We start from the raw sequence: 17,523 nt of genomic DNA on the forward strand, positions 1-17,523 counted from the left end.
ATGTTGAAATCCTCCTTATTCCTGCTGACTGAGTTTAATTTTCTAATCAATGAAATGGCCCGCAATATTTGTATACAGCTAGCAGTGCTATTAATTGTCCTGACATACTCTATAATTACAAATGTAAGCACAATGTCCAGTCATATAATCGTCTCAGCTTTATTGCTACTTGAATCTACAGCTATTTTCCACTAAACGGCCTATAAAACACTTTTCAATTGTGGTGTTACTGCTTAGCTAACAAAAAAGAGGTACTACTAGGGTAGCAGAGGAAATAATTAGGTTTGTATAGGATTTTTTTACTACATATTATGTGATTTTTAGAGTATATTTCACGTGTGAATATTTGCATACTTCTCAGCATATCTTATGGCATTTTTCTATATTGAGCTTTAAAACAAAATAAACAGGTATGAGTATTTTAGTCTGGTGGGCAAAGGGTGTGTCATCCACTAATATCAGTTTCATAGCAGCTGCCATTGCATTTTCATCAAAAGGCAGTACAGTGTGTGTGACACCAGGACTAATGAAATCACTCGTAGTAGTGTTTACTTGCAAATAGTTGAGCTTTATATATCCAAAACATACAAAGGCAGCATAAATGCTTCTCAGCACTGATTAGTATGAAAGTCCCAGGCTGTCAGCAGGAGCAAAAGCACATTATGAGCTACAAATGTCATTGTATTAGTATGAAATAATCAGGGGAACAGCCACAAATCATACTAACATCCCACAGTATCCACTCAGTAAATCAGACACCTGGCGACACGGATCTCATTTACCTATCAAATCATGACAAAGAAATATATTTGCTTTGCAGATTTTATGGAAACTGAGTGAAACCTGCTTTTTAGATGGAGTCGGCACTCCAGTCATGGAAAAGACACGCTCTTGAAAAATGCATGCAAGTGTGAAGGTCAGTACACACTTGTATGCGTTACAGCTTTCGGTCTATGAGTAAGCCTTTGAATGCTCAGTGAAAACACTGCAAGATGTTTGACAGAAACTGTGACTTTTGATCACGTTAACCTTTAAGAACTAGTAAGTCCTGCCTGAGTACTGCTGGGGAGAGTGGCTTAAGAGTCTCTGTCTTTATTGCTGATTGTAATCCTGTATCTTCAGCATTAGAAGGTAGGTAAAGTAAGTCGAGCTGCTAATTAGTTCAAACAATTCAGAAGTGAGAGACTGGTTGATGGAACGTCTATTGGGTTCTTGTATAGGATAAACATGTCAGATATAAAAAAATAAATAAATAAAAATATCTGTCTTTACCAAAGAATTTATGTTGGAATTACATATCAGCATAGAATGGAAAATGAGTGTGCAAAGCTAACAAAAAAAAAAATTGGACCCTTACCCTGGATCTCTCCTCCAGTTTGGTCATCATGACAATGACAGCACTCCTCTGCTCCCAGATCATCCTCCAGAACTCTCCAAATGTCTCTGGCAGAGCTCCTTGGGTGGCAATATATGCATTCTGCTTTCTGTAGCCATCTATGTAGTTGGCATTAATATAGTCACTACCAGGGATACCTTAAAAGAGAAAAATATTCAGAGGAGAGAAAAATTCTTAAGTTAGATTGATTTTAGCATGTAAAAATTAAGCACAATATATTCTTTGGGCACCTTCTTAAGTTTTCAAAGTCTTTTCCCCCCAGTTTATTGGTAATAATGTCAGACTCTTGTCAGAGTGCCTAGATAACACCATATTTCACCCTTCATTGTGCTTCCTAAAAAGATGTCTGTAAAAGCAATGTTTCTGTAAGAAATATAGCAAAATCCATCACTTTTGGAGGCAATGTTATAGTCCCAAAGGGATTTGTATATGCTATCAACAACATATTTAAATCAACAGTTTTTTCCCCCTCATTCCATATCTGCAACCAACAAAACAGATAAAGCTTGGTCTCACACACAGAAAAACAAACCAACAAGAAACTAGGAAAACAATTTTTCCCCGGCTCCCCTCACTCCCTCTTTCCTTTGCTTATATTAAATGAAAGGCACAGCAGCCTTTTCGAATCCAGGCAAAGAGACAGAGCTGACAGCTAGTCAATGCTTTAGGACTGGCAGTTTAGGGGCTCCGTGCACACATGGTCGGCCAAGATAAGTCTCATCTGCATGGGCGCCACGTTTCAAAGAATCCCCTCACTCTGACTGCTTCCTCTACCCCCTCCTCTCCTTCAGACTCCCTTTTACTCCCAGGTAACTTATTCAACAGAAAAAAGGAAGGAAAATGGAATAAGAACACATTAAAAGAACCCTCCCACATTATTTCTCCTCCCCACCCTCGCATTCTGCTGTTGAAGTTGTCCACACAACCAAGCAGCTGTGCATTTCTGTGATGGACAAGGGATAAGTACAATTAAGCCGAGTGTGTTTTCAGTTTGAAAAGAACAAGCAAAAAAAAGAGACATGACTATGGTTTAATGAGAACGAGGCAAGTTGTTAAATGCACATTTGCAAAATGGTTTTCTTTTATTCCTTCTGTCACTCAGGATTTAGACAATTTTTTCCATTTTCTAAGTCATAATGGCTATTAAGAAATAAACATAGCTTTTTCTGCAGGGTTGCTTGCTATTCAGTCTTCAACAGAGAAAGACAAAGGAATCTCAAAGAAGATGCTGAGCGCTTCCGGGATGTAAAATGGTTAGGATGATGATTTGTAGAGTTTTGTTGATTTTAAACATTTCTTCATAGACTGTTAGGAGCCTAAATTTTCGAAAATAGCTAATATAAGGGCAGCTTTCTTACTTAACACATAAACATCAGGGCTGTCAAAAATAACATGTTAACAGTGGTAACTAAATTTTTGTAATTAACAGCGTTGATTTTTTTAACACAATCAACACATGCATGGCATAGCAAGCTCCATTCGTTATGCGGGACATGAAGGCATCTAGCGGTAAGCTGGAAAAGATGGATTTAAGAATAAAAAGAACATTGATGGAACAACACATGGGCGTTGCCCGCGTGGAGGATGATGGTGTTTTAACACCCACACTTTTCGTGTTGAGAGGGTTCCACACCCAGACTTTTTTTTTTTTCCCCCCTGTGTTGTGCACAAACGTGGCTGGTCTAGTGGCTCTCTGTTCTTCTCTTAGTCTGCTCCTCCTCTTGGTCTCCTGTTTTTCCGGGAATCATGACGGCTGATGGGCTTTTCTGACGCCAGTACTGTCTCTCTTCTAGCATTTGTTTACTGTTCGGGTGAGAAGGCAGTTCATGGTACATACCAGCACATATTTACCCCAAAGCAAGAGAACTGGCCAGGAAAAGGGGGACACAAATGGGATCTTTGTGTTTTTGGCCAGATCATCAGTTTTATCAGAGTTTCTTCATCAATATCAGCTGTTTAACTTTATTTGTCAACATCTGGTGGTTTTAAGACAGACATTATCACCATGTAGATGTGCTGTAATTCTTCATCTTAATCTAGAACAATGGTAAGAGATGATGCAGAACAACATAAAGAAGTACATGACATGCAGAATTTACTGACCGTTGGACATCTGATATTACCCAAGGAAAGATCAGTTAACACAAAATACTTGTATGCACTGGCTTGCAGTAAAAATAAATAAATAAATAAATAAAAAATAAAGGGAACACTTAAACAACACAATGTAACTCCAAGACAATCACACTTCTGTGAAATCAAACTGTCCACTTAGGAAGCAACACTGATTGACAATCAATTTCACATGCTGTTGTGCAAATGGAATTGACAAAAGGTGGAAATTATAGGTAATTAGCAAGACACCCCCAATAAAGGAGTGTTTCTGCAGGTGGTGACCACAGACCACTTCTCAGTTCCTAAGCTTTCTGGCTGATGTTTTGGTCACTTTTGAATGCTGGCGGTGCTTTCACTCTAGTGGTAGCATGAAACGGAGTACACAACCCACACAAGTGGCTCAGGTAGTGCAGCTCATCCAGGATGGCACACCAATGCAAGCTGTGGCAAGAAGGTTTGCTGTGTCTGTTAGCGCAGTGTCCAGAGCATGGAGGCGCTACCAGGAGACAGGCCAGTACATCAGGAGACGTGGAAGAGGCCGTAGGAGGGCAACAACCCAGCAGCAAGACCGCTACCTCCGCCTTTGTGCAAGGAGGAACAGGAGGAGCACTGCCAGAGCCCTGCTAAATGACCTCCAGCAGACCACAAATGTGCATGCGTCTGCTCAAACGGTCAGAAACAGACTCCATGAGGGTGGTATGAGGACCCGATGTCCACAGGTGGGGGTTGTGCTTACAGCCCAACACCGTGCAGGATGTTTGGCATTTGCCAGAGAACACCAAGACTGGCAAATTCGCCACTGGCGCCCTGTGCTATTAACAGATGAAAAAGATGAAAAACCCTCCATGTGCTTGCCAGAGGTAACCTGACTGCCATTAGGTACCGAGATGAGATCCTCAGACCCCTTGTGAGATCATATGCTGGTGCGGTTGGCCCTGTGTTCCTCCTAATGCAAGACAATGCTAGACCTCATGTGTGTCAGCAATTCCTGCAAGACGAAGGCATTGATGCTATGGACTGGCCCGCCCGTTCCCCAGACCTGAATCCAATTGCACACATCTGGGACATCATGTCTCACTCCATCCACCAATGCCACATTGCACCACAGTCTGTCCAGGAGTTGCCGTATGCTTTAGTCCAGGTCTGGGAGGAGATCCATCAATAGACCATCCGCCACCTCATCAGGAGCATGCCCAGGCGTTGTAGGGAGGTCATACAGGCACGTGGAGGCCACACACACTACTGAGCCTCATTTTGACTTGTTTTAAGGACATTACATCAAAGTTGGACCAGCCTGTAGTGTGTTTTTCCACTTTAATTTTGAGTGTGACTCCAAATCCAGACCTCAATAGGTTAATAAATTTGATTTTCATTGATGATTTTTGTGTGATTTTGTTGTCAGCACATTCAACTATGTAAAGAACAAAGTATTTAATAAGAATATTTCATTCATTCAGATCTAGGATGTATTATTTTAGTGTTCCTTTTATTTTTTTGAGCAATGTGTATATATATATATATATATATACATATATATATATATATATATATATAGAGAGAGAGAGAGAGAGAATGAGAGAGAGAGATATAGATAGATAGATAGATAGATAGATAGATAGATAGATAGATAGATAGATACAAAAATGGCTTTGTGCATCTTTCATGTTCCAAGTTGATATGCCAAAATTATAAACCAATTAGTCAAATTAAAGGTACACAAAGTTTACGGGAATTATTTAAGATAGATGAAGTTGAGAAAATTCAGTGATGTCACTGCATTTAAGTCTATAAATGTACTTTAGTATCAAGGTGCCTGTTTGCCAGAGATTCTTCTGGTGAAAACTATGTCAAATCCCAAATCCCTTTTTATTCAAAGAACTCAAAGTAAACAATGGGTACACTACTTACCAGAAGGCTTTGATAAAGCTTTAGAAGGAAAAGAGGGTGTCCCTTATGTCCCTCTGGCAGAAAACTACTCAATTCAACTGCACAAAGGCTCCAGTGTGGTTGTACAGATGTGTTGGCTGGCTAATGGATCTCCATCAACACTCAAGCTGTGCGCTATTTCTGAGAGCCCACAGAAAAGGCTCTCCAAGTCTTTATCTATCTGTTATTGTCACATTATCCATTTACTACTTTGTTTATTTTCCATCACCCTCCATGGGAGCAGTTCAATAGAAATGGTTAATTAATAGCTCTGTGTGTAAGTGCAATTTTGTTTAATCATAAATGGGTAAAGGAGTTAGTACTTTGAAAGGTTATTTCATAATGCCCTTACAATTATTAAAAGCTGTGGTGTGCAACACATATTTAATGCACTGAAAGATCATGCAACACTGTTCTACAATGGGCTTGTGTGACATTGTGAAAGTAAAAATTGGAGGTGAAAATGTGACTTTCATTGTAGTGCAACCAAATGAAATTCTTTTAGCAAGAAGGGATTACTTAATTTTTATAGGTAGCAAAAAAGGAGACACCTACCCTAGCACCTACCCAAGAGCAAGAAATATAATTTATATTATAAACTAAACTGTTTGTAGCCCTGTACTTGTATTGCATTCCTAATTGTAGGTGAATACTTAGCTCGATTCTCATTTAAAGGAGAAACATGCTTTTTTCCCCTCATGTTATATCTATCTTTGCAACGCCAAAGCTATCAAAAGTCATTTCTGAGCATGAATATAATCCAAAAGAACAGCATGGCTCCCCTCTTGAGGTTTTGAAGACATATTTGTAACAGTAGGATCAATGCAACAGTTAGGAAGAGGAAGATGTTGGTGGGTGGCATACCATCGATGGCAGTGAGTAAGACTCTGGAGTGGTCGTAGGCAATCACGTTGGCATATCTGTTCTTTGGTTTGTTGACTTCCAGGTTGGAGTGCTCCCATGTAAACTGTTGACCAGGGTCAATGGACTAAAACAAAACAAACAAACAAACAAACAAAACAAAAAAACAAGACATTCTTACATTAATACAGTGATGATTTTCTATATTGAAACCTTTATTAAAAAACTTCCTTGCTAAAATAAAATTTCAACACTGAAGTTTTCTCCATTAGAGGACTTATTGAGACATGCCTTTCAATATCGAGCAATTGTAAATATAAGTCTGATCTATTGTATTTTACTGATGTTTAATTCAGCTCCTTCAGAGGGTGCTTGGAAATTTTAAGCTCATTGAAAGTTATGTGCATTTAGACTTTTACCAGGTTTTGGATTACCAAGGTCTGAAGAAAGGGCTTTATAAAGGTAAAAGCACTGCTAAATATTTTAGCCATGTTTGTCTGATGTTTGAGTTGGCCCTGCAAGCTATTATAGTATGTGCCTAATGGCACATTTGCAGGAGAGCAAAGGCTGAAAATATACATTATGTGCTACAGTTATGCATAATATTGATTTTAGTGGTGCTGTTATACCTCCTCCAGTGCACAAAACAGTGAAGCAGAAAGGCCTGTAAAAAATAGCTCAAATATTACTTTATGGAATAATCCCTGCTCTAACATTAATACTGTTTTGGCTTAAGCATAAATACTGTTAACTAATTTAAGCACAAAACCATAGCATAAACTCTCAATTAGTCATGACATTTTCATTATATATATATAAAAGGAAATGTAATAAGATAAAATATAATTAGAATCAAAGTTTACTGCTCAACAAACGTATCATGCAGTACTTTAACTGTCCAAGGTGTCAGGGAAATGGTTTGGCATCAGCATAATCTTGTTTTTTTTTTCCATCACAATGTGAAATGTTTTAACAGGATCCGCTGGTAAGTAAAAAATGGCCATTAAATATCCTTTGTGCAAAAGTCCATGAGATTACTGAGTCGAAAGGAAATAATTTTTCTTTGAGTGTAAGCAGATATATATGTAGATGGATAGTCTCATACAGATATGTAGTGTTTGATTTTAATAGAATTTATTCTGCTTAGTCATTTCTGTGGATTCGTAGCAGACACTGGAATGAAAGTTGACTTATAGTCTGCAGAAATTTGACTTTCATGTGAATATTTTTACTTTAAAGTGCTGCATGAACAATATTAATTGGCATGAAATGACCATACCATACATTATAAATGAGGATATGCACAAAAAAAAGCTTGTATTTTCAATTGGTCACAAAGGAAATTATGGTGTTCTTTCATGCTTTCTTGCATGATTAACAGAACTTTATGGAACATAGTGGAACACCACACTTGAGACTAGTTTAGTTTGATATCCAAAACCTTCTCTCAGCTTTCTAAGGCATGGACTGATAATGGTCCCTCATTACTGATAAATGAACTATATAATACAGTACCACATTGGGGAAAATATAAAGGTATGAGAGATATAATTTCATAGAATTTAATATTAAGAGGTTCTTAAAAGCATCTAAACTTAATGTAGCTCTGCACTGACTTATTTATCAACATAAATAAATCAAACAGCAATACATGGATGACAAACCACTGGTTAAGCATGACATTTTATCAAAATATGTCAGTGGATTGCAACATTGCTCATAATAAAAGTCTTTATTTCATTGTTCTTAGAAAATTGCTTTCCACTGCTCTCAAGTAGGCAGTATGAAATTGGAACTGAAAGGTACTTAAGCTGCAGTAATGATTGGGCAGCTTGGCAGGCACCAATATGGTGACCTCATAGATTTTGGAGCGGCTGAAGGACCTGCACAGAGAAATGGGCAAAGAAGGGGCTCCTATTCTCACAAAGAGAAGATCTCTTGTTAGCATAGTTTTTCAGGCTCTGTATGTGTTCTGCAAGTATAAGTTCATCAAAGTAGCTGTGCTGCTATATGGGAAAGGATAGATGGAACAAGAGTAAGCATCTGTCTGGCTTTTACTGGCTGTAGAGTGCTAAGAAAAGAGACAGGATGCAAGATGGATGCCAAATTAGCCTTCACCACACCAGTGTGCAAAAATTCACCAAAGTTCAGCAGTGTGGCTTTGAAATGCGTAACATTTTGGTGACACACCAAGCATGAAATCAACTTTATTCAACTTTACTGTTTTGGAGGATCCCTTAACTTTTGGAAACACTGCTTGACAAAGTCTCTGGTTGAAAATCTGATAACTTACTTTGAGTCAAGACAGCTAGAAGCAAATGTTCTGAAAAAATGGTCCATATATCTAGATTATATACAGGCCAGTCTTGTTCCTGGATAACTGGTAAAGACACCACTTTAAAGTCTAACAATTTAGTAGATTTGTGGCTTAAGTAATACAGGTCAAAATTTCCCCTCAGAGGCTGGAAAAAAAGAGTCAGGCAAAGTCTTTTCACTTTAACCTCTTCTGTTGGAATCAATAGATTCAGGACATGTGACTGGTTTCCTACAGGGACAGTCAGGAAATACTATAACATACATACAGTACAAATAGTTCTAATGTGGGCTATTTCTTTTTTTTTCTGAATGAGTCCTGCTCAGATTTGTAAAAAAAAAATTAATTAATTAATTAATTAATATATATATATATATATATATATATATATATATCAAGGTATAGTTGCCATACATGATATGTTGAAAAACCATAGTCCATAGAACTTATTTAATATCTTACAGTAAGGCTGTACTGAATATCTATATAATTTCGAATTTTAAAAAAAAGTTATTGCCTGCAGTTTAGGTATTTTAATAGCCTACACTTGTCAAGCTAGAAAAGCACAGGTGTTACTGACAACATAGGTATTGCCCTGTTATCCATTCATGTTTCTCAGGAAGTCATGTCAGTGAGCCAGTAGGCATAATAGCAGGGTCCTGGCACAGGAAATGGAATGCAGCCATTATTAATGGTATTATTTACACCTGAGTGAGAGCCTGCTTTGGAAATAGACAAAAAGGATGATTTTAAATCTCATCTCATTTTCTGGTGAATGCATTGATTACGGAAGTGTGGCCAATGTTCTTCAGATAGAAGCCACACTGGAAGCATCGTGTGAAAAGGAAAGTACATGCTATCAGATCAAAGCTTTTAGAAATGAAGGTAAGAATAATAATAATAATAACAATAATAATAAAGAAAAAACATGACATTATATAGTGCTTTCACTTTCTTAACAGCAGGTAAATCAAGATGCGTCATTAATAATTTGATGTTTTTGACACTCACCTCATATTCTTGGGAAAACTTGAGGTTGTCGTTGGCTTTTAGGTGCTCTAGATGATCTGCAAAGTCCATGACGGGGATGGGAGGGTGGCTGGCCATACCTGTCAATCAGACGGGCTGAAAGTTAGTGACCAGAGTTTAAAAATGGCATCACCCAAGCACAAGCAAACAGTAAACCATTAGAGAAGCAGCATGTGGTTATAACAGGGGGGAATGGAAAAGTGTGGATCTTGTTAGGCTAGTTTGTTCACTCAAAGCAGTGACCATGCTTATAGAGGGAATATGGACACAGAAGCCAATGAGAAGTCATCGAGCAAACTTGACACCCTCCCCCACCCCCCCACTGGGCCTCTCCCTATTAAGAGAGAAGAATGTTATTCACACAGAACGCCATAGTGGATAGTTAGCATGACAGTAAGACACAGACACAAACATCCCATCAAACAAACAAAAAGACATTGAATGTTAGGCCAGCTGTTGATGTCTGCTTTGAGTGATGACATGTTTTCAGGCTGTCATTTCAAACTCCGCCTCCTGTGATGGCATTAACACCAGATGGATTAGATGCAGATGGGAATACAAGACTTGGCAAGAAAAAAAAAAAGAAAGACAAGAAAGAAAGGAGCGAATTTAAGCTGGAAAAAGAAAACAAAACAAATACAAGTTGTGTCAAATGCATAATCGAGACCAACTAACTTGACAAATGGAGGTTACTGGGGTAACTGGGCGCACCTGAACCTGTGAAGGAAACGGCGGTGGAATTAACTACATTGCAAATGTAAAAGCAATGTGAAGACTACTTTTCTTGACAAAAGAAACTAAAAGAAATCTAAATGTGATAAGAAACAGCTGAATGATTAAATGGGACATTCATTAGTAACATACAACTCATGTCATTACGCTTATTTCATGGAAACAGGAAAAAAAGAAAAAGCTTTGGAAGCTATTAAAATTCAAGCAACATGAAGTTTTGTTTATGAGCTGAAAGATATGTGATTTTAACTTTAACCAAAGGGTGATGACGTGGTGTGCTGGATTAGACTTCAGCCTGTTGATAGGTTTAATTTAACAATGAACACTTAACATGACTGAATAAAGAATATGGTTGAGCGCTGGGTTAGGTAAAGATTAAGGAAAGATTGTTTTTGTGTTTGTGCAGAAGTTATGCACCATTTTGACGCACAAACTCAGTGACAGGCGTTCCGTACAACACTGAGGTGATGTTTGATGTTGGTTTCTGGCACAAGTGGGCATTAGCTAATGGAAGCTGTGCTGTTTTCCCACTCACTCTTGCATCTCTCTGAAAGACGGCAAAGCCTGTTTCTATTGCAGCCCACTACTCAAAATCCATTTTCACCATGGGGGTACAATGAAAGTTCCTTTTTCTGACATGCCATCATTCAAGCATCCTTAAGATGAAAATGTCCAATGAGGTGATAAAGAGGTGAAAGGAACGGAGGGGGAAAGAGAGGTGGTCTAATGTAGAAGCACATCAGGACTTGACATAAAGTGGTCTGATGATAAAGAAAAAAAAAAAAAAGAAGTTGGGTCCTTTTTACAAGCTCTTATAAAGGCTTTTGGGGGAGGAAGATGATGGCTCCGTAGGTGAGCAAAAATAGTGGAAAGATGGCTGAGATCACTCTGAACCAAAAGGAAAAATACCCCTCTGCTTGGATGAGAAAGTCTATAATGGTTCTAAAATCATTGAAGAGCTTTCATAAATATGCATAATCTTTTTGTAAAAATGAGCCTGCGGGCATAATTTCATTCTCTGGAGTAGTCTGAAAAATATGGCTTTGATATTACATTATTGGCAGTCTTTAAACACCTGTACTAAACTGGCCAATGCCAGAGGAAGTCAAAAGGCAGTTTAGATGGTCTGCTCTCAGTCAGGCTGGGGGTAAAGATGCATACTGCAATTTTTTACAATAAACTGTGAATCTAATAATTTCTCAAGATGAGAAACGGTCAAATGAAAAGGCTTAGGTAGGACTGAGGTCACTGATCGGTCACTGCAGCAGTAAAAGTCAACGTCCACCACCAGTGTCTCCATTTTCTTTGGATTTTATGTAGAATAAAAAAAAAAAAAAAAAAAACATTTTGCATTTCCCTCACTTTCTGCAGTACAGCATCCTGTGACTTTAAACAGCACTGTGTCATCCAAACAGGTCTTTGCTATTCTGAGTAAGCATGACAAGTTGTGATGACCTGGATAACCCAGGTGCAGATGAAGATAACATATGCCATGGAAGTGTCAAGCTTGCATTCCTGCCTCTTTCCACTATGAGGTGTCTCCAGGGAAGAGGGTGTCAGTTTTTACCCTCTCTGCCTCCTCCAAGCACCTGTCTGCTGTCTCTCTACAAATTGTTGTCTTGTGTAGTGCCAATCTCATTGTGAAGGTGATGAGGATTTTTCTATATTGTATCAGCAAATCAAGGGACAATGAGTTATATCATGTTGATAATGTAATTTTTTCCCTTCAAACAAGCAATCAGTGAATCACTAATCCAGAATATACATTCAGTCTTAGATTCGCAGCAACACAAATGCTTTTAGCTTCATTCAGAACCCTTACCAGGTGTTTGGAAGTTCAGACGTCGGAGCTCAACGGGATCAGTTGGATGATGAAGCGGCATTTCCTTGCTGTTGGGTAGACTACCTTTTCTGGCTTCAGATTCTGTTCTTTTTCTGTAGAACAAATGGAAGTTTTGATGAGAAAATGTACCATTTGGTGCTTGAAACTCATAATTGTTATTGTGCAGCCTCAAACCCTGTCTTGTCTCATGAATAATAAAGGCAGATATGTAATTAAGCAGGTGATGGTACTACAGGGCATGGACTAAACATCACTTTCTAGTATAATGGCATGCAGAACAATAGCTGTTAGCCATTAAATGCCACCTAAGTGAAGCTTAATGTTCACTTTTCAGTGATTCTGTCAGATGCAAAGATCTTTTGAAGACTGAAAGCTTTACTTAGAGCATCTTTCAGTATGTATAATATTGTAAAGTGGTCTTATTACTTTGTATGTTTACTATAAGCTTACTTCATATATTGTAATGTATAGGTTTTCTGTATGGTTATGGTTTCCCTCAGGAAAAATTTAATAGATTATCAGATTTCTTACGTGCTCCAGTCCTTTTTAATTATAGCTATCCTTTTTTTAGTATTATGCAATTAGCTTTGATCACTTTTACACAGCATGTTGTTTAAGTTCTACAAACACGTTTTTTCTCTTTGAAACTACTTTGTCACTCTTACCTGTCTGGTTTGCTGCTCCATTGGTCAGCAAGAAAAGAAATATTAACACAACATTAGATAGTGAGATTTGTAGCTTTATATTATTGAGAATTCCAGAAACCAAATGGCTTGCTATATAAGAAACAAACAATGCTGTCGTATCTTAGTTTTGCTAAGATTAGTTACGCTTCACTTCAGGGATTATGTTCAATTATGCAGCCTTGGGGTTTTTTGTTTCCAATACTACAGATTCCCAGGTGCAACCAGGATTTGTACATTGTAACTCTGTTACTTTAAGTAGTTTCAGCTGATTGCTTATTGTTCATGCATAAAAGTCATCTCTTGACTCCTAATTGCTGTATCTGTCTTCCCCTGCCTTCGACTGCCGCATTTATTGAACTCACAAATTATGCATGTTTGAGATTCTTGTATGAGTTATTGTAAATGCAAGCGACGTCAGATCATGTTCTTTATTGAATGTGTATGAATTAAGCATATGCAGCAGCAAAATTAATGCTTCTTTAGAGAAAAAAAAATGTTGGTCTGGCAGCAAATATGACCTTACTTTTTCACTGTCCATGTAGCATACCAATAAAGAACAGTTTACTCTGATTAATGTTAGTTTTTGACATGGTTATCCATTGGTTCTTTCTTAGAACTTAACAAAACATGGTCGTTTTCTTTCCTTAACAGGAAAAATACTTCTTGGTTATGCACTGAATGCTCCCTAATATGTAACGAGTGTAACTGCCTGCCACAAATAGAAACCATTAAGTCTACCATGTATGCAGTCTTGGATCATTTTAAATTCATCTTCTTATTATTCAAAGTTTAATGAAGGACAAAAAGGTTTAAGCAAGAGCCAGAATAAAGCTGTACATATAACTTTAATGCAACTGATATATACATTCCTAAGTATTAGCACTGTAACTGATTTTAGCTTCTGCTGAGTCTTCAGTTACTAATCTCACCTTCTAAAACTACACCTTGAGGACTACTATGAATTTCTGCTTATGTCTGGACATTTGATTGAATGAGCTCTGCAGAAAATTTGCCTAATGTAAAGAGAGAATAGAGACAAGGTAGCAAAAGCTGTAATACATAAATGAAGATATGTAAATGCATGTTTGTAAGCTTTACATGTCCTAGCAAAACAGGAGGCAAGCTTAAGGTCAAAGTGGGGATCTGAAACTGAGTTCCCACGTGGAATGGGTAATGGTGAAAGGGGAGGGGTTGGGATGGCTGGGAAGCAAGCCCAGACCCCAGGGTCTTTCTAAAGCTGCACACACACACGCAGTGACAAGCAGCAGATAGTCAAAGCTCTTCCCTCCCACGCTTGACTGATGAGCAGTGACAGTCCGGGCTCTGACTACCACTAGGGGGTTTGAGATTAAAAAAAAAAAAAAAAAAAGCCGTTTTGATTCGTTTTGATTCACTGCAGCAAGTGTTTGCTACAGTGGTAAGCCAGTTTGTCAATGTGTGGAGGGATGTGTCTGATTAACTTGCAGTCAGCGGACTTGACTGTAAAGGATTGTGGGCGCCTGCGCTTGATGGCTTGACAGCTTGGGTAGCTGCATGTTTGGAGTTACTTATGCAAGATTTAAAGTATGTGTATCACTGAGAGTGAGGGTCATAGTTAATATGAGGATCAGTGTGCCTCAGATTTTAAGTTAAAATCTTAACTTTGGTGTCAGAATCTGAACATGCTAATTTGTGATTTGGCTTTTTGAATTTAAATATCATAAAAATACTGACAAACCATACGCTACTTGAATTTTAAATTTACATAAGCAAAATAAGTAAAATATAGAGCCCAACAAATCTCTTGCATTGTCCCTTTTTTTTTTTTTGCTTTGGAGAGTGTTAACACAGTTGATTCTTTCAAGGTGGATTCCTTTGCATTTCTTTAGCAACAATATTTAATTTTCTCACCTCTTATAAAGGAGGATGGCAATGACGATGCATATGATGAAGACAACCGCTAGCACAGGACCCACTACCCAGATGAGGCCTTCCTCCTCATCGATGATTGGCTGGGGGTCTATGTCAGCTGAAACCACTGGGTCAGAGTATGGGCTGGTGGCATACATGATCTGAGTAGGAAAAGGGAAAATCAGTGGTGAAAATTAACCATGAAACAGGAAACGTCCTACTTATATTGGAATCCACAGTGCATCCCTGCTATTTATCTACCCATGACTTCTTTTATCATATGTAGGAAATTGTCACTTTGAAATAGATCTATCAAACACTTCCACCCAATCTGTTACGCAAACCTCTATTTGGGGGGCTATAGACATACAAAGCAGCAGTCCAATTCACACTTGAAGAGTAAATGGTGGGGGGGGGGACTGCATGACCAACAATACAAATTAGGCCAATTTTAACTTTTCCTGTGTGTAATTTTTTTGTAAAGCTGCAGTTTGACCAATCCAAATGATCTTCTATAACTTTCCTATACACAGACCCTTGATTGAGTCTTTTTATATTCTAAGCGAATATATTAAAAAATGGTCTTGTGGGAAGAAAATGTATGCCTCAGTGGGCAAATTAGAGATTTGCCTTCTTCCATCATTATCGTTTTTGCTCTACCTGAACTCGGGGTTAGTGAAGAGAGTGTGAAGCAGCACTATAGACCCTGGAGCTCATCAAATCCATCATCTCGCCTGCAGCTACCTAATCATGTGGCTTTCTGGTCTTTCATCCAGACATACACATGCATACATATACACACACACACACACACTAGCTGCAGCAGCAAAGATAAGGTGGACCACACGTAGGATGCAATTAAAGAAGAGCTCTGTTATCGAGGAGTTCTGGCGATCGGCTAAGGTCTGAAGGGGTTTGTCTCCCTGAAGCAGCAAGGCTGAGCTTCTTGGGCCTGCTGCTGCTTTAAGTTTTTTTCTTAAACAAAGCCTCACAAGTGCTCAGAGTAACACATCTGACCAGAGGCAAATTCAACCCTCAGTGCAGATGAAGTGGATTGAACACTTAAAATCACTTGCATGGAAAACTGCAGACAAGCAAGAGGAACCTAAACATAATTGATATAAATGAGATTATACAGTAAAAAAAACGAGAAAAAGACAACATACGTTTTCAGACATTTCCAGAACAGCAAGCACAAAGAAGATGTATTCCTGGCCGTTCTGGAGTTTCTTGTTTTCAAACTCCCCATAGACCTTGCCGTCTCCCAGGGTGAATTCTTTGGGCAGGTCTTTGAAGTAAGCTGCAATATAGGTTTTGGGTTCTGCGTGTCGCTGGAACCGAAGGCTTCTGCTTGTTTGGTTTATCTCCTTCAGCAGCTACAGGGAGGAGTAAGAGACAGACAGTTGATAACATACAGAGACATATTCCAGTACACAGATGAAAACATATCCACAATTAACTGAATCGTACATCTTTTTAACATTTTTTTTTTTATTATTACTGAGCTGAAAATGCTGATTGCAAAAAGCGGAACATTACAGAAAAGATCAATGACTTATTTAATCTGTTTTTAGACTACAAAAGATTCTAAGATTAAAAGATTGTGTGGATTTCCAGCATATAAAACAGCTGAGGATTATCCAACAGCTTCAAACACAAAGAAAGAGACTGGTTTAATTCAAAACTTACATAGCTCAATCATTTTTTTTCTTGTTGATACAATCAAAAGGCTTTCTGCCTAAATGTGTCGACAAATAGAATCTGGGGGAGAATTTTGCAGTATTTGATAAGTATGCAGTTATGCATTTTCTATCCATTTATTTTATATATATATTTTTACTTCTTTAGAATTTACTTGGGTAAGTAATTTCCCCACCTTCCATCTCCCAGCTGTCAATAATAATAATTCTCAGAGGCTGAAAGAGGCACTGTGCCCTTTATATGAGTCTGTATCATCAGACTTCAAATTTCTAGTACAAAGCATGGATGATAATTATGCTAATCAAGCCTGGTTAGTTGTTTCAGTGTCTGAATGCATATCTCTGACTCATGTGCATGGCGATTGTGTGTATGTGCTGTATGTGACTGTCATTCACATTAGGAGTGTGTGTGTTCTTGTGTGTGCTTTGTTTTGGCTGCGGGGCTGTTGGTGCTGCCCGATAATGTCTTCAATCATTTCTCCTGTCAACACGGCTAAATCTAGCTGCCCTTGGGAAAAGTTGGGAAAAGGTGAGTGCCAATATTGACAAACAAATAAATTCTGACAGAGGGGTGACTTTTGGGCAATCGGTCAAGGCTACCGACATGGGCCTGTGGGTATGAGCTGTAAAGTCGATGCTGGATGAGACACTGTGTGTTTTCTTTTATCCTCCTGGACATGATATATTGTAATGTTTATATCATGGAAATAAATATTTGGAGGGTCCGTATTGAAAAAAAAAAAAAAAAAAAAAAAGATTTGATTTGATTTGCAGTACACATTACACGAATATTTGCCAGAATTTAAATATGGTTGTAATCAGAAAAGAAATTAGTTTCTATTTTTTAAACTTTCCAAGGGGAGAAACTACAATAAAAGCCATACTGGATTTGCAGGACCATCAGCTTTTAGTCTGGGACACTCCATCTAAAGGAATACATGAAATGTAATCACAGCTTAAAGCACATTGTGATAAAAGCTTTCATTTGCCTTCACGTTTAGTTATGCATGCAACGCGCCAGAATTATCTCA

The 17,523-nt window shown here is 38.2% G+C and overlaps 1 protein-coding gene across 1 annotated transcript in view; it reads right to left on the reverse strand.

The window, feature by feature from the left end:
- Positions 1–17,523, reverse strand: part of LOC121640653 (receptor-type tyrosine-protein phosphatase delta-like) — a 113,616-nt gene that overhangs the window by 11,725 nt on the left and 84,368 nt on the right. Inside the window, exons 22-29 of the mRNA XM_041986456.1 lie at positions 15,959–16,168; positions 14,793–14,953; positions 12,882–12,893; positions 12,196–12,308; positions 10,317–10,358; positions 9,624–9,721; positions 6,302–6,425; positions 1,358–1,533 (exon numbers count right to left, since the gene is read on the reverse strand). Coding sequence (XP_041842390.1) covers positions 1,358–1,533; positions 6,302–6,425; positions 9,624–9,721; positions 10,317–10,358; positions 12,196–12,308; positions 12,882–12,893; positions 14,793–14,953; positions 15,959–16,168 — 936 coding nt within the window. The remainder of the gene's footprint in view (positions 1–1,357; positions 1,534–6,301; positions 6,426–9,623; positions 9,722–10,316; positions 10,359–12,195; positions 12,309–12,881; positions 12,894–14,792; positions 14,954–15,958; positions 16,169–17,523) is intronic.

The sequence above is a fragment of the Melanotaenia boesemani genome, chromosome 5 (assembly GCF_017639745.1).
Source record: "Melanotaenia boesemani isolate fMelBoe1 chromosome 5, fMelBoe1.pri, whole genome shotgun sequence".
Lineage (NCBI taxonomy): Eukaryota > Metazoa > Chordata > Actinopteri > Atheriniformes > Melanotaeniidae > Melanotaenia > Melanotaenia boesemani.